Below are 13342 nucleotides of genomic sequence, written 5' to 3' on the forward strand. Positions count from 1 at the left end.
ATAGCTTTCTGTACACTGGCAAATTTCTGCAAGAAGCTGAAATGATCCCCTTCTTTCAGAGCTGAACTGATAGCTTGCTGGGCCGTCTGAATAGTTCCCACTCTGGCTGATACCGAGGTCTGTAAACTTGTAAAGACCAGATCCGTCAGGGATAATCCAGTCTCCATCAGCTGTCTGACACAGTCCTCCAGAGCCTGTATTTGGTCTTTATGCCACCTTTCCAGCTCTTTTGCCTGGTTCTGCCTCTGAGCCAGTGGCTCTAACTCTTTTTTCAGTTGATCTACCAGCTCCAGATAGGCGGTCTGTAGCGTCTTCATGTTATGCATTCGATGTCCCTCCTCGATGGCACAAGACATACATACCAATACGTGATCATCCAGGCAGTAGTATTCCAGTAGCTTGCCATGAGCTGTGCATTTGCTGGCCATTTGACTAGACGAACCTGATTTTACAGGGTTAGTTAGTGGATGGGTTTGCAGCAGCACTGGAGTGGTCAGGTGGGTCTGTAGGTGCTGAGCACACATAGAGATTTCACACTTCAAGCAGGTCTTCAGCGCCCGAGTTTTCACTTCCACACATAAATCGCAGCTCACAAAAAATGGTTCCTTAGGAACTTCAGTCGTGGCTGACATACTTGCTGCTGATCTTCTCGTTTTCAGTTCAAATATTCAGAACGTTTTGTTACAGATGTACTAAGATCGCTCTCTGTCTTCACTTTGAGTCTGTAAGGTGCATGAAACCCTCTAAGACTCTTTTTATATACACAGAGACTGACCTTTGGTTTCTGTTTACAGTATTTTTTTATGGTGCATGTTAATATATTACTAATGAAATGATAATTGTTAAGATACAGAGATGTTTACGATGGTTCATGTGTGACTTTTATTCTTTTACTACTTTTTGGACAACACATTTACTGATATAGTCAATTTTTTATTTCATCCACCCATTTATTTGATCCGTGGGGAATCATGACTGTCTGACTAATTATTGGCAATGTTAAATAAAAAAATTTAAATGTATATTTATTAAAAAAAAACTGACTTGACTGTAACAGTCTTTATTATCAACTTAGCGATAATCATTATTGTTCTACTTTGAAGTACTTGCTAAACCTGTACAAACTGAATGACACAAGATTTATGTTTGAAGATGTTTTTTCAAGTACTTATCAAGATCAAGTTGAGACCATTTAAGTTTCCAATAATTTGAAAGCCTCTCATGGCTGATTAGAAGCAAACTGTAAGACTGAATCACTATCAATACTAAATGATCCTATAATTTCTTATGTAACATTCTTAGTTGATTATATATAGATTCAGACATACCAGTAAAATTTATTGGGAAAAAAAAAAAAATCCCCATTTAATAGATCAAAATGCATGTGTATTCCATAACAAAGCAGGTCAATTTTATGAATAGAAAATAGAAAGAATTGTACAGATTTTTTATTTATTTTATAACTGACATGCCAGTTCTACTTCTCACAAGTATTTAAAGGTGCAGTAAGAATTTTGCAGTAAAATATCAAAAAACCACTAGGCCAGTGTCATATGTTTTTTTCACTTGAGTACTTTCGGTGTTTCCAACTGTTTGTAAATCGTGAGAAAATTGCAGTTTTAACCAAGGCGCCATACGTAGAGTCGGCTGTCAATTGCATCATACCTGCGTTAACCTTGGTTACCGGTTTTATTTTGTAGAAAACATGGAAACACCAAAGACGCTTTAATATTTACACGTTTCAGTAGACAAGGAAACAACCATTTGGTTATGTTTATAGACAGAAAACTAATTGTTGTTATATAGCTCAACACGTTTAGTCTTATTGTTTAAATCTAATTTTCTTGATTTTTTGCGAGTACCATGCTTTACCATGCCTCAGAGAAAAACACTATTTTGTGAAGTAGCTGACATAGCATAATCAGATGCAGCTTTATTTTTACTAACAGTAAAACAGAATTTTCTCCATCAAACAATATGTTTTAAAATTAATTACATGCCATTTATCAACACAAGCCATATATATTTTAAAATATATTATATATATTATATATTTATATTAAATATATATATATTATATAATATATTAAATATATTATATATTTAATATATTTTAAAATCGATCTTACTGCAGCGTGCAACAGTGTCTCACAGCAGCCGCCGAGCGAATGCACAGAGTAACGTTATAACATAATTTTCAACACACTCAATGTATCTAATATGATAAACAGAGCTGCATTACCTCATACTCATGACCGGAAAAGCGGAAGTGTCACCGTGACTGTGGCATAATAAAAGTCCCGCTGCTCGTGAGGTGTGTGTTGCGCAATCGCTCCAGCGGCCTCGTTCAGCTCCCACAACACTCGCTCCTGCTCTTCTTCATGCATCCATGAACATGATTTCTTCCCAAGTCCAATCCCTATTCTTTTGCACTGTCCGTTGAGGTGAAGAGCACGTTCCAAGATTCCACACTCAAACTTGGCATCATCAAGCTACGCCTTTATTTTGAATAGGCCTCTAGCGGAGAGAAATCCTACATACTGCACCTTTAATGTCAAATACTCATCTACAATTACACTGACACACACAGAGAGAGATTATCTTCTTGTGTTTTTATATTAAGCAAATTATAAATTCTAGACTAACATCTAATCCTAAAGAAAACGTGTTAAAATGTATTTGTTAACAGTGTTTCGACAGGCTTTGTCTTATGATTCATAACCTGTTCCTATTTTGACTTTTATTATTATTATTTAAATTGTGTGTGTATGTGTGAAAATGCGTGTGTATATGTACTGTTACTAATGTTTTTGGGATTGTAACGCTATTTTACTATCTCAATAAAGCTTCTTGAATCTGTCAGTGAACTTTTATTTTGAAGCCGCTCTGGCTTCACATTCGGAGGATGCGACAAACCAAACCTGTGACAGCTTTCTGGACAACTGTGCGACTCAGAGGCGAGTGCGATTAGCTCGGAATGGCTCTTTTAGTTGCCTTATTTCTTAACTAACTACATCTAATGAAAGAGAGAAAAACAATAAATAAACCAGTTTGCATCTGAGCTGGCTATTTTTTACTTTTTTTATGCATCTGTGTGAAGCCAACACGACAAGCACTTGTGTTAGCTCGCTGGCTAGCCTGCCTTTGTTCCATACTCAGACCAGTGTGGCCATAAATTCGGATTCTGCATTCAACTCTTGCATGTTGACTCAGTATACAGTTATTTTATTCAAATGAAACTTGTTGCATCCTCTAGGGTATTGCGTACCGACTTTGTTGTGGGAGAAATTTAGCTATCTGGCCTCAGTGTTCGCTTGTATGAATTGCGCCTTGGCTAGGTCGTGCATAGGTTCCCATGGAGCAGTGCTCAGCTCCGCAGCTCGAGAGCGCAAGTACGCACTCTTCACCACCAGACTCGGCGGAAAAGCCAGGAGGAGATGCTGGGGAGACGGTTAAGGATGCTTACGAGTGTCGGATTTGTGGTTATAAAGCGCAAGATGTTAAATGTCTCAGTCAGCACCTGCACGCCGCTCACCCTGTTACCAGCCTTTCCGACTCGGTAAGGAGCGAGCGATGTGAAGCGCTAGAGGAGCGCGGTGGCGGCGTGGAGACACCCTGCTTCGATGGTGACCTGGGAAAGAGCTTTGTCAAGGATAAAGTAAGTTAAGTTTTGTGTTCATGTCAGTTTTTAATGATGTGCACGAGTTTTAGTTGGTTGTGTGCACCACTAGAAATTCTGTGAATGGAGTTTAAGTGTAAATAATTTCTGGGTTAATATCGGAGCTCTTAAAGGGATAGTTAACCCAAAAATGAAAATTCTGTCATCATTTACTCACCCTCAAGTTGTTCCAAATCTGTATAAATTTCTTTGTTCTGCTGAACAAAAAGGAAGATATTTTGAAGAAAGTTTGTAACCAGGCTGCTTTGGGGCACCATTGACTTGTATAGTAGGAAAAAATACTATGGAAGTCAATGGTGTCCCAGAACTGTTCAGTTTCTCACATTCTTCAAAATATGAATAGTTTGGTTCTCCAAAACGCTATAACTCCATTTTGATTAATTTGAGTAAAAAGGTATTTACCAAGAAAGTGGCAAAATGAAAACCACTATTTTCTGTTTCAAACTTTCACATAGCATCTTTTAGTTATAAAAACATTAAAAATTCAAATCTACATTTTGATTTTAAAAGGTTAATAATAAAAATGGATTATTTTCCCCCAAAATGCAATAAATCCATGATGTTTTTTTTTTTTTTTCAAAATGCAATTAATCCATCAATATAAAAGTTATTTTTCATATTGAAAATACACAACAAAGTAAGTTGATTCACATATATGACAGCCTCTGAACTTTGTCAATATTAATCTTATATACAGGCATTTGACTAAAAATACATTCAGTCGTTACTCCCAAAATGAATTCTACGAGTCCTCTTGTTAATGTTATAAATTAAAGGTGCTAAAAAGGATTTTTTTCGTCGACTGAGAAACCAAAGACTGTTAGTGAGTTTTTGAAATGAGCGCATGCGTAAGAACAACCCCCCTCCTTCACAGCTCATTTTGAGGGAACGCCTCCCAAAACTCGTGCACGAGTATTGGAACACGAGTGTTTACCACCGGCATTCACTGTGTCGTGTTAGTGGATTCATTATGTCGGACTCACCGCAGGTAACTCATAATCTTCAGTTGTTACTCCTGTCTCCTGACAAAAACATTGCATGCGGCGCCTGTGGAGTGTGGAAAGTTACTGGAGCGCGCAGCCGCGCACGTCTCTCACAAGGAACGTCATGGCAGTGATTGACAAGCGAGAGGGCCAATCGTTTACGCGATGATCGCGTAAACGATTGGCTGATGTTTTTAAGGCCCTACCTCGTGCACAGATGATGTATATTAATATTATTACTTTCAGTGCACCTAATAAATAGTCTTTTATCAGTTAGTAAAGACAGTTTCAAGTAATATTGCAAAAATGTATAAAACAAAACATCCTCTTTAGCACCTTTAATTACGTCTCCGTTTGTCATTACCGATTAAAGAGTATCTGGCTTCACCGCACGCTGCACTGCATTCACTACGGCAAATGCATATGACAACAGTTCAAATTGTTAAATAAAGTCGTTATTTTTGTTTTGTTTTTGCTCACAAAAAGTATTCTCGATGCTTCATAACATTAAGGTTGAACCACTGTAGTCACGTTGACTATTTTAACAATGTCTTTACTACCTTTCCTGACTTTAAAAGGTGCAATGACATTGCTGCCTATGCGTGGTTCAGAAACCCTTGGATTTCATCAAAAATATCTTAATTTGTGTTCTGAAGATAATGAAGGTCTTACGGGTTTGGAACGACATGAGGGTGAGTACTTAATGACAGGAATTTTATTTTGGGGTGAACTAAAAAGCAGTAAAACAGTGGTGGCACAAGAATAAAAATATTCATGATTTGTGTTTGAAAGATGAACGAAAATCTCAGCGCAGGTTTGAAACGACATGAGGGTGAGTACTTGATAACAGAATGTACATTTTTGGGTGAATTATACTTTACAAATACAGTAAACTGAGTAAACTAACTCTGAAACTAAACTAACTCTGAGTAAACTAAAAAGTCATATCATTTACATCAGTGAGACAAATTGTTGCATTTTAATATAGCTTTATCTCTATATAACAATGTATGGTTACACCCCTACATGGAATGACCCAATTTTGATTCCATTGTGACTTTAATTGCTGTGAAAGGAAATAATAGGTTGTCAGTAAGAGAATTTCTCACCTCAAGCATTTTGTATTCATATTTCTTGATCTCACTCTTTTCAGCCAGTCACCACTGAGGGATCTGAATCTACTTCACTTCAGACTCCCGAAGACTCAAATGAGACCTCGTCCTCCGTGGAGGCAAAAGAACAGGAAGAGATGGATGTCTCACCTGCTCCTGAAGAAACACAGAGCTCATCTGCCGAATTACCTCAGGAGAAGTCACCCTGCTCTTCAGGGACTAAGGAGTCTTGCCAAAAGAGGCAAACAGTCTCCTCTGGCACATCAACACACAACCAGGCTAACCTAGTCTGTCTTCCATTGGTATCCGAGGGGTTAAAGCTTATCTGGGTGCGCTCGGAGCAGGTCCATGAGCTGGATTCCGTGTCGGAACTCGTGGAAGCCTTTAATGAGTTCCCATACCCCACGTCACAGGAGGCAAGTGCTCTGGCTCGAAAGTGCGCATTACCGCCGGACAGAGTTAAAGCATGGTTCATGATGCAACGGGTGCGCTACGGCATTAGCTGGGCTGATGACGACATCCAAGAAACGCGACGCAAGCTGTGGCGAATTCAGAAAAGAATGGAAGCCGAGGAGTGTGTGGAAATCAATGACGAGGAGGATTGTTTAGGACGTGATGAAACGCAACAGGATTTTATACCGCCACCTGCGGCAGATGCCCATGTAGATCAGAGAGACCACACGCCTAAACCCAGCCGTACTGTTCCTCAACACATCATCAGTGACCAATCCCGCTTGCATTTCAGCCAGAATAATGCTTCCCAATCCAATAACGGTGTACAGCAGTTGGTCAGTTCTAATGTCGTGTACAAAAACGGTCTTGGACCTGCATCCCAAGTTCCTCAAGTTAATCCCCATTTCCAAAATGACAGTAGAAACTTACCGCCTCAGAATACTGGAGTCCAGCTGCTCAATACCTATGGACGTTCGTCGTACGTGATTATGAACGATCAACCGGCTGCAATGCCATACCCTGAGCTCCCAGAGCTTTCACAGTCTCTACACTGCTTGCCAGGGAAAAAATCGAAAGCGCAGTTGATGGCCCTGCGCCGCAGTTTTGTACAGAAGTCTTGGCCATCTGACGGCGAGGTTCAGCGGCTCCAGAAAATGACTGGACTTAATCGGCGCGAAATCCGCAAATGGTTTGCCGACAGCCGCTACCAGCTTCGCAAGAATGGCCGGGCTTGGCTAGCCAAGCTCGCGGGGCGCAATCGCTCATTGCAGCTGGCACAACAGAACCCTCAGAACGAGCTGGAGAACGACGTTCTACCTAGCGCTGATTTTTTTGACAACGACGAGGCTGACGACGCAGAGGGGGGGTTTGAGGTTGATGTGGATGTGGCTGATGATGATGAACCACTCAACCAATCAAATGAGACCAAGGAGGAAGTAAGCGACGAAGGAGAGTTCGATGACAGCAACGCTTCCGTTCAACAATACTCTGCGGATATCTCCCCATCTCCTTCTCCATCTCCGTCATTCCTCCGCGGCCGGGTAGAACCAAACGTGAGACTTCGTAAGAAGACGAGGGAACAGTTGGAAATTTTGCGGCAAAGCTTCCTTCGCTGCCAGTGGCCCACAAGCGACGACTACTTGATTCTCCAGCAGAAGACAGGCCTGACAAGGACAGAGATCATCCAGTGGTACGGAGACACGCGTTACCACGTCAAACACAATCAGATGCGCTGGATGACCTCACAGGAGAGGGAACGCATCATCGCCGTCATAATGCAACAACAGAAAAGGGGCGGGAAGTATTCACGGGGAAGAGTCGCGTTTGAGAACATGGGCTCTGGGGTGAGTTTGGGCGATTCTACGGTAATCAACGGAGGTGGAGGGGGCGAAGCAGCAACATGGAACGAACTTTTTAGGGGAGGTACCCCAGTTTTGCCTGAGGGTGAACTCTGACCTCGGAAGCGAAGTCAGCTTGCCGTGGCATTTGTAGCTGTGCAGATAGGTGGAAACTGAATTCCACATCACTGCCAAAGATGTTACACAAATACTTTTTTTTTCCTTTAACCTATCTGGATATTTCCATCCCAATTTAATGCTATGACCAGGGCCTTGTAGAACCTCTCTCACAACATTGTTATGCAATATGTATCTCCAAACCTAAGCATCTTACTTGAATCAAAAATATTTAGTATTAGAATATGTACTTTAAAGTAAACAACAAATTGTGTATGGCAAGGCACTGAATTCTAGTACAATGTATTTTGTTTTGTAGCTTGTTTTATCAGAGGTCTAATGATTGTGGTTCTCAGTGTGACTCAACCGAGCGAATGCATGTGTATTGCCATTTTCATGTTTAAGTTGCACTTCGAGCTTAGATATGTAGATGTTTGCTTTTACAAAGGTCAATTGTATTTAAGGTTATTAGCATAACTGCAGTCTTTAACTCCACAGTGTGCTACACAGATGTGTTTCTTTGGCGGAAACATCGTGCTGACATAATACTACATAATTTATGTGCTCAATTTTATTTTCCCCCAATCATAATGTTTGTGATCCTTTTTTTTTTTTATTATTATTTGAAAACTAATTAAAATCTTGAGTAGTATCATTATGAAGTTGATTAGTCTATGCATTAAGTGACCTGATTAGAGAGACTGTCTTTTTTTGTGCTGAAGCTTTTTGTACCAGTTTGGTTTTACTTAATAAATTGATCTTAAAAACATGTTTATTTACTAAACATTCACTAATACAACAGTTTTGTATTTACATTTACATTTTTACATTTATTCATTTAGCTGATGCTTCTATCCAAAAGCGACAATCAAATGAAGAAGATAAAATTATCATACAGTGGTCTATCACATAAACATAATGAATGATAAAAGTGAAATGAACATTTATAAAGAGGGTCAAACACACAGAATAAGTAACACTGAGTAGTCCTAGACTAAAAATAAAAAAATCACTCCTAAAAGGCAGTTTTCATAGAAACCTAAGGAGCAACTGGAGCAACTTTTTCCATGAATTGTCCATGAAACCCACAAAGTGTTAATGGTAACTTTACAATTTACAGTAAAGTTCATTAACATTAGTTAATGCATTAGGTATCAACTAACCATGAAAAACAATTTTTTACAGCATTTATTCATCTAGGTGAACATTCATTTATAAAAAAATACTGTACTATAAATATACTATAGTACTAATGCATTAGCATATTTTACTATTTAACATTTCTATTTCAAATAAATGCAGTTCCTTTGAAATTTCTGTTTATCAAAGAATCCTGAAAAAAATGAATCATGATTTCCACAAAAATTAACCAGTACAACATTTTTTTTCAACATCGTTAATAATATGCTGATTTGGTTACTTGCACACCAATTCATAATATTAGAATGATTTCTGAAGGATCATGTGACACAAGCCTGGAGTAATGATGCTGAAAATTCAGCTTTGCATCACAGGAATGAACTACCTTTGAAAATATATTAAAATAGAAAACAATTATTTTAACTTCTATAATAATATTTTGGTGTATTTTGATCAAATAAATGCAGCCTTGGTGAACATAAGAGACTTCTATCAAAAACATTTTTAAAAAATCTCACTGAATGACTTTTGAACCATAGTGTAGAAATTAAAATTTATCCAGATTAATCAATTTTGTAAAATTGTTGTTCATTCATGTTACCTAATGCATTAATGTTAAATTGAACCATATAAATCTCAAAAGTCTCAAAAAAAAAAAAAAATCTCTAAGTTACATTCTTAGTGATATCAGATTCATGTCTTTTCTCAAGTTATTCCCAATACTCGACAGGTTGGGCTTGTTGGCCTTGAAGAAGATCTGCCCCTTGGATGATGCGGCGAATTACAGAAGCAGAAGTGATCAGCAAGTGTCCAGCAGCATGGAGGAGACTGGACATGAATTTGAGGGCCTCCCTGAGAGACAACAAATGGGTTGAATACAATTCAGTGGCTTAATTGATAAAGGTTTTGTGCAAATAACTAGTAAAACAAACCCTTAACATGATTAAAGTTTTAATCTGTAATCTGTATTGCAGTATTAAGAAGGGAACCCTGCTTACCTCAGCACTTTTTTTGGTCCCAAGCATTGAAAATCTGCACTGACAGAGTAAAGCCCTTTAAATGTGGCTTTCACATTCAGTGAGCCGAACACGTCTTTGGGGTGCGTACGGTAAAGATCAAAGGTGATCTGAGCAATGTCTTTTCCTGTCCTTGGCTTATTATGACCTGGTTTGTTACCACCCCTTTGAAGTAACTAGAAGAGATAAAGGAAGTTAGTGAAAAGATACTGAACAATACAAATAACTATTTAATCAAATGTCAAGGAAGAAAATTTGTTTTGTGACAAGGTAAAGTGAGGGGACGAGGGCCGTTCGGTACGCCATGAGAGTACCGTGGTACGTACTGTGGGTGGTGTATTGCATTTTTTTTTTTTTGGGGGGCTCAGTTTGAACATTGTTACACCCCTACAAATTATATACTGATAAGTGATTGAGTTAAAGTCATTAATAATTTAGTTAATAAAGGATTAGTTCACTTTCAAAAAAAAATTCCTGATAATTTACTCACCCCCATGTCATCCAAGATGTTTATGTCCTTCTTTCTTCAGTCGAAAAGAAAATAAGGTTTTTGATGAAAACATTCCAGGATTATTCTCCTTATTGTGGACTTCAATGGTCTCCAAATGGTTGAAGGTCAAAATTACAGTTTCAGTGCAGCTTCAAAGGGCTTTAAACGATACCAGACGAGGAATAAGGGTCTTATCTAGAGAAACGAACGGTCATTTTCGGAAAAAATGTTAATTTTTTCCAAGTGCTTCCGCCAAAACCGCACTTTCGTATTCTTCAAAACGCTTACGCTCTATGTTCTACACCTTCCTTATTTAACTTACGGAACGAACGCAGCGCCAGTTAAATTTTTTCCATAAGTAGAATAGGGAAGGCATAGGACATACAGCGTAGGCGTTTTGAAGAATACGAAAGTGCGGTATTGGCAGAAGCACTTGGAAGGCGATCATTTGTTTATATAAAGCATATACATTTACATTTTTTCCGAAAATGACTAGATAAGACCCTTATTCCTCGCCTGGTATCGTTTAAAGCCCTTTGAAGCTGCACTGAAACTGTGATTTTGACCTTCAACCGTTTGGGCTCCATTGAAGTCCACTATAAGGAGAATAATCCTGGAATGTTTTCATCAAAAACCTTATTTTCTTTTCGACTGAAGAAAGAAAGACATGAACATCTTGGATGACATGGGGGTGAGTAAATTATCAGGAAAAGTATATTTGAAAGTGAACTAATCCTTTAATACAAAATATTTCATTGGGTTTTTTGCTTCTTTGCGTGAAGTGTGATAAGAATAAATGTGGTGCATATTACCACCTTTCTAATGTTGATGAAGTTAGATTAGCGGTGAAACACCTTAAAGCAACTAATAATTCCAGATGACATAAATATTGTTTCTACTTGGCATAAACACACATACATACAGGATGAGGTTTCCAGATGTCTCCAGGTTTCAGGGCCATGAAAATGGTGTTGTCCGGCAGGGTTATGAGGAACTCATCAGAGTCAACCTCTGTCCCATCTTCTTCACACACCAAAATCAGCACAGTAGTTATAAAGAGAGCCTGAGCTGCCTGAGGTAAGAATCACAGTAAATGTCCCACAGCACGTTCAAATATGGCAAAACTTTCAGTTTAACTAAAACTGGGGTTCTCCTTTTCATACCTTCTCTTTGAGCTCCTCTAGGGTTCCTGCAGTGATTCCTTTTTTGACCTCTCTGTTCCAGGAACACACTCTGAACGGACGCTGAGGGGGCGACCAAACCCGCCGAGACACTGACCTGACAGAAAGAGAGATTGGAAATGAGGAGTCAAAGACAGAATAGTATAAGAGATCAAGAAAGTGAAAGGTTGGCAAAGTTGTTTTTGTCAAGAATCATTTAAGAAAAGGAACAATTTGCCCAGAAACTAAAATTCCCATTTGTCCATTTCAACATCCTCAGTATGACGTTCTTTCTTCTGTGTAAAGGATTTGGATGAACTGTAGTCTTCTGAAGCCATACGACAACTTTGTGTGAGGAACTGAATGAAATTTGATATTCGTTGAAAATCTGGACATCCTTCTTAGCTGTTCTTGGCATTTACATGATGCCAAATTGTTCTTTTTAATTGATCATTGAATCATCTAGTTCACAAAGCCTATACTAAGTCATTTGCTGACAAATCAGACTAATCTTGTTCTCGAGTTCAACTGACTCACTGATCTGATTACAGCACACTTGAAATGGAAGATTATCACTAAAATATCATTTAAATAATGTTTTTAATACCCTGAAGTTGTTCCAAACCTGTATGAATTTCTTTCTTCTGCTTAACACAAAAGATTTTTGAAGAATATGGGTAACCAAACAGTTGATGGACCACATTGACTTGCCCATCAACTGTGTGTTAACGACATTCTTCAAAATATCTTCTTTTGTATTCAGCAGAAGAAAGAAATACGTACAGGCTTGGAACAGCTTGAGGGTGAGTAAATGATGACAGAAGTTTCATTTTTAGCTGAACTATCCCTTTAATTTTAAAACCAACAGTCCAAATATGGACAAGAGCGACCAAAAAAGCCATAGAGGTTGGGAACAACACGAGGATGTGTAAAAAATGGCAGAATTTTTCCTTTAATAATCAATGTCTCCTTTAAAAGTGGGGCAAGCAGAGACAGCACATGGCTGTAATCAGATACTCTCTTATCTAAAGAGCTGTTAATGGAGTAAAACAAATGTAATGTGAGACCAACAGTTAAAGTCCAATGTTTCAAAACTTAGGGAAAAACAATGATAAAACTTTTTAAAATAAAAAATATAAATATGTATTGTATCTATTTACCATCAACTTTGGTCAAATGTAGGCCTATGTACATGCTTTTTAAAGCAAACTTCTGAAGGTATGTTGTAAATAACAGTATTGAATGTCAACAAATGAATGTTATAAAAACTTACCTGAAAAGGGAAGTCGTTGTTTCCATTATGGTATGTTCTGTGATCGAGGTCCTCTGTCTGTTACCTCAAATTCAGTTGTTTACAGTCCTTTGTGCCTCACAGTTTGAAGTAATCTGGTGCTACTGAGTCACAGCTGGTGAACAATATCTTTTTGAGAATAATGTGTACTGTGATTTTAGCCAAGTGGACTTTGACATTGCAGGATGATTTAGTCTGATAGCATATGTCATTGGGCAAGGTCTCTTGATTTTACTGTTTAGGAGCCAAGGTGTGTATGATGTAAGCAGGGGAGACTGGGAAGTGTTGTAACATTTAATGCTGTCTGTGTGCGCTATACATCTGAAACTTTGAAATAATTTCCACACATCCGTTACAAAGTTATTTTGAAACGTACAACTCCCTGTACTCTATAAACGAATGCTGTTGTTACAGTCTACCTCACAACTCTTATAGAAAACATAAACATTTGATTTTTCTTTGTTAATAAACTTTTTTAGGTATTCTATTTATCTTCTTATTAGGATTTATTTCAGAGTTTTAAACTCTGCTCTTTTGAAACCTGAGGTTTTAACATGACCAGAA

At 38.2% G+C, this 13342-nt stretch overlaps 2 protein-coding genes across 2 annotated transcripts; one reads left to right on the top strand and one right to left on the bottom strand.

Moving 5' to 3' along the window:
- The first annotated feature begins 2878 nt into the window (after window positions 1–2878).
- On the top strand, window positions 2879–8450 carry homezb (homeobox and leucine zipper encoding b). Its single transcript, XM_048183848.1, has 2 exons — window positions 2879–3658; window positions 5816–8450. The coding sequence occupies exons 1-2, from the start codon at window positions 3356–3358 to the stop codon at window positions 7679–7681; spliced, it is 2169 nt and encodes a 722-aa protein (XP_048039805.1). The 5' UTR covers window positions 2879–3355; the 3' UTR covers window positions 7682–8450.
- Window positions 8451–9447: 997 nt separating this feature from the next.
- Window positions 9448–12915, bottom strand: cideb (cell death inducing DFFA like effector b). The gene is made up of 5 exons (XM_048183890.1): window positions 12761–12915; window positions 11491–11605; window positions 11250–11399; window positions 9820–10013; window positions 9448–9673 (listed from the first exon to the last, which is right to left on the bottom strand). The coding sequence occupies exons 1-5, from the start codon at window positions 12784–12786 to the stop codon at window positions 9532–9534; spliced, it is 627 nt and encodes a 208-aa protein (XP_048039847.1). The 5' UTR covers window positions 12787–12915; the 3' UTR covers window positions 9448–9531.
- Between the last annotated feature and the right edge of the window lie 427 nt (window positions 12916–13342).

This window comes from Megalobrama amblycephala, linkage group LG3 (assembly GCF_018812025.1).
Source record: "Megalobrama amblycephala isolate DHTTF-2021 linkage group LG3, ASM1881202v1, whole genome shotgun sequence".
Classification (NCBI taxonomy): domain Eukaryota; kingdom Metazoa; phylum Chordata; class Actinopteri; order Cypriniformes; family Xenocyprididae; genus Megalobrama; species Megalobrama amblycephala.